The 3687-nt window shown below is 45.6% G+C and overlaps 1 protein-coding gene across 1 annotated transcript in view; it reads right to left on the minus strand.

Annotated features, from left to right (window-relative positions):
- Nucleotides 1–292: 292 nt before the first annotated feature.
- LOC101854038 (serine-rich adhesin for platelets) overlaps nt 293–3687 on the minus strand; it is a gene marked incomplete in the record, with an annotated part of 16420 nt that continues 13025 nt past the window's right edge. The window contains 1 exon segment of the mRNA XM_013086564.2: nt 293–2509. Coding sequence (XP_012942018.1) covers nt 997–2509 — 1513 coding nt within the window.

Genomic DNA, 3687 nt, shown 5'->3' on the forward strand with positions numbered 1-3687 from the left:
CACCCCAAAAAAAAAAAGAACAACAACAAAATATTAAAAAATGTTTTCGCCGATTGTGGGATGACCTTGGGGAGAATCACTATATATAGCAGACAAGACCAAAAATACAAGTGGAATGTGGAAGAAGACGCTATAACAATGAGAATGCTTCAACTGTAAGGCCATTTCTGGGGGGAAAGAAACAACAGAAAGGTCACACACACTGTACAGATTTATTGCAAGTCACTCATTCTCTATTAGTCTCTCTTTCATGATCATTTCTACTCGTTCTCTCTTTCTCTCTCTCTCTCTCTCTCTCTCTCTCTCTCTCTCTCTCTCTCTCTCTCTCCCTTCTCCCCCTTCTTTCTCTCTGACACACTCACACACACACACACACACACACCCACACACCCCCCACACACACAATAACTGTTGTTGTCTCTTTTATTCTTCTCTTCTGAAGCCTGTCACACACAAAATAAGCCACGTATTCTGTTATCCTCACACCAGAGAAATCGCCATTTGTTTCATAGTATCGTAAGTAAAGTTTCATGAAATTGCACAAATGTCTCTGAGCTCTAAAGGCAGACTCAGAATATTACACAGTAGATCTTTGTTTCTTCCATTGTTTCTCTTTATTGAGCTTTGTTTCTTTAATTGTATTTTTCTGTATTTGCTTTTTCATTATTGTGTAAAGTCTGAATTGTTGAAAAAGAAAGGAGTGGGTTGGGGGGGGGGGGTACATGATCAACGATTAGTCAAAGCATAAACTATATTGATTGATCTATTCTAGTTGTAAGTAGAAAAGGAGAATATTCAATTTGTAATTATATTAGAATAGAAGATGTTCTTCTTTTTAGAATATTTATTTATAAATGCTAGAATTTGTTATTGCACAGTCAACAAAATAACAAAACGTAATGTGTTATTTTACATGTACTAGCAAAAGTCAACAAATAAAACTGAACAATATCATGAACACAAAACGAACGTGACACGGGTCTAAGTATGAACAATTCAGCAGGTGCGGGTGCCGGGCAGCTGTAGCAGAATGACCTGTCGGTTCTCTGTCGGGTGGCACTTGTTGATGTGTCTGGTCAGCGCCGGGGAACTGTGGAAACTGCTGCTACAGTATTTACAGGCGAATGACTCTGGCGCATGCGCAGTGCGGCAGTGTTTCTCCAGAGCTGCCTTGCTAGAGAACGGGTGGCTGCACACTGAACAGACCAGGTGAGCGCTAGTGCTGTTGTTATGGTGGGCCGTAGCCTCGTGTTTGAGGCGGGAGGTGTCGGTTGGGAAGGACTTGAAGCACGTCCCACACTTGTGTGAGACTATTGGTGGGACAGCTTTGAGGTGCTCGCTGCTCCCCCCTCTTTCTCCCCCTCCACCTCCTCCTCCTCCACCACCTCCTCCTCCTCCGCCATTTTCCTGGTGATCTGTGGCGTCTCTTAGGGGCTGCTCAATCTGATCTAACTTGAAGGGTTTGTTTGATTGTCTGACTGTCGCTATGTTGGTATGCTGCGAGTGTTGGCTCTGCATGTGTTTCCGAAGGTAGGCTTGTCTCTGGAAACGTTTCCCGCACACATTGCAGTCCAAGGCGGCCCCGCTGTTGGCGTCGTGGTGATGTGAGAGCTCTCTGTGGGGGAGTTGGCCGGTGATGTCTTGCGGCGACCGTGAGTACTGCTCTCTGTACGTTTGCTGGGCATGCACGTGCAGTTCCGAGCGGTTGCTGGTACCCCGCGTCAGGTCCAGGGGCGGTGGAGACGTTGTGCCTCTCAGGGGGTCAAATCTGCTGTCTTCGTTTGACAAGAACACCTCGCGACTCTCTGGAACGTTCGAGTTAACGCTGGAAGAAGCTTGATCTGCTGAAAAGGTTCTGGCTCTCGGCCTACCAGCTTCTAAATTGGAGTTGGGAAGCAGAGGCCGGCCGGTGGAAGAGAGAGGGGTCATGATGGTAGTGGTGGATGTTGTCGTGACTGTCTCATAAGGTCGCTTGTGGCTGTTGAGAACTTGAAACACCAGCGACCTCTCTTCCGCGGTGAGCGAACTTCCGGTGGCGCTGGGGGGTCGGAGAGGATTGGTGGCGATGACAGAACTGTTGCGACTGCCATGTTCCTTCCCACTGGTCTGATTCAGTACTTCTAGCGGAGGTGGAGAGCAGGTAGCAGTTAAGAAGGGCGATGATGAAGAAGAGGAAGAGCCCCCTGCTGAGTCAGAGTTGAGTGTAACCACGCCCTGTTTGAGTTGGTCATCGCTCTTGCCATGTGACGAGTCAGCGCTGTTGCCGTTACCTTTTTCTTTCTTCTCAGCAACCGTCACTGAGGCTACGGTGACGCTGTTACCGTTACAGTCAGGCTTTGGGGCGATCTTGGTGGAGGTGGCTGAGACTTTTCCGTTACTTCCGTTCTTGCCCCCTGCAGCGGCTCTGGGTTTGTGCCATCTCCGGTGACTTGCCAGGTTGGCGGGGCAGTTGAAGACTTTGTCGCACTCCGGACACCTGTACTCTACGTGCACGATGCGAGAACACCTGGGAGAGGCAAAGGGGTAGAAAAACATTTACAAAACATGGAAAAAACGTAATTTACACATTTGGTGATATTCTTATGCCAATTAATGTAGTGACAAACAGAGTTAAAATTTGACAGAAATCGCCCTTTCTCCCACCCACACCACTCTCCTCAACCCCCTCCTCCCGTCCCACCCAGCCTTAGGCAAAGTGAGATTGAAGCATCGTTCGTGCAATACGTCACGGAAACCCAACTGTGGTGCAAGAAAGGAGACGGAGACAGCCGTGGTGTGTAAAGGTCAAATAAGTCCTAAACTAAAAGTTCAAAAAGACTTTTACCCACAAAGTGAACTGATCAGAAGTTCGAACGAGTCTCGTAAGGCATAGACCTGAATTATGATTTCCTAAACCGGGCACTATCATGGTCGCATCTCTTTGCTCTGTTTAAAAAAAAAAAATAATAATTCGCTCTACTGATGCAAACCACGGGCGCCCGAATGAGGGGCAAAGCACTGGTCTCGCTATAGTTGAGTGTGTGATCAAGCTTTCCCTTCTTGGCCTTCATTTGCTTATTTAACATGAAATGGTGAACTTCAGGGTGAAATGGAGTTGCGTCAAAGTGTATTGTTTTAAATATCATAATACAGGTCTATGGTTGGAAATGAAAGTTATTCTCATCGATACTGACAGAATTATTGGAAACGTTGGGTTTTTTTATTTCTCCTAATTTTATCAGCCTTACTGTGTTAACATATTATCGAATCCTCACACAGATTAACTATGAGAGGGGAGATGACACAGGGGTATCTATAAAGTATTGTTATAAAAGGCCGAAAGATACTGGGGTAGACATGACTCTTTAAGGATGCAATGTTGTGCTTTAACCAAAATATGCGTTCTAAAGATTAGGTGATAAATCATTTCCTGTCACTGCCATGTGACATGAACCAGTCTGTCGTAAATCAGAACTATAGAGATATATGCATCTCCTTTTACTCAAGGCGGATAATAATAAGATGCATGCAAAAAACGCATGCACGTATACAGATCTATCCAACACAAGGTTTACATTTTTTGGGTAACAAAATGAGACTGTATAAATCAATAATATCTTGAGCAGTTACAACACAGGGCACTGTACATATTGTCAATACTTTGGGGAAGTGGTGTTGGGTAGTGTCGTATGTAGAAGCGGACGGGGG

Source organism: Aplysia californica, unplaced genomic scaffold, assembly GCF_000002075.1.
Source record: "Aplysia californica isolate F4 #8 unplaced genomic scaffold, AplCal3.0 scaffold00480, whole genome shotgun sequence".
Classification (NCBI taxonomy): Eukaryota; Metazoa; Mollusca; class Gastropoda; order Aplysiida; family Aplysiidae; genus Aplysia; species Aplysia californica.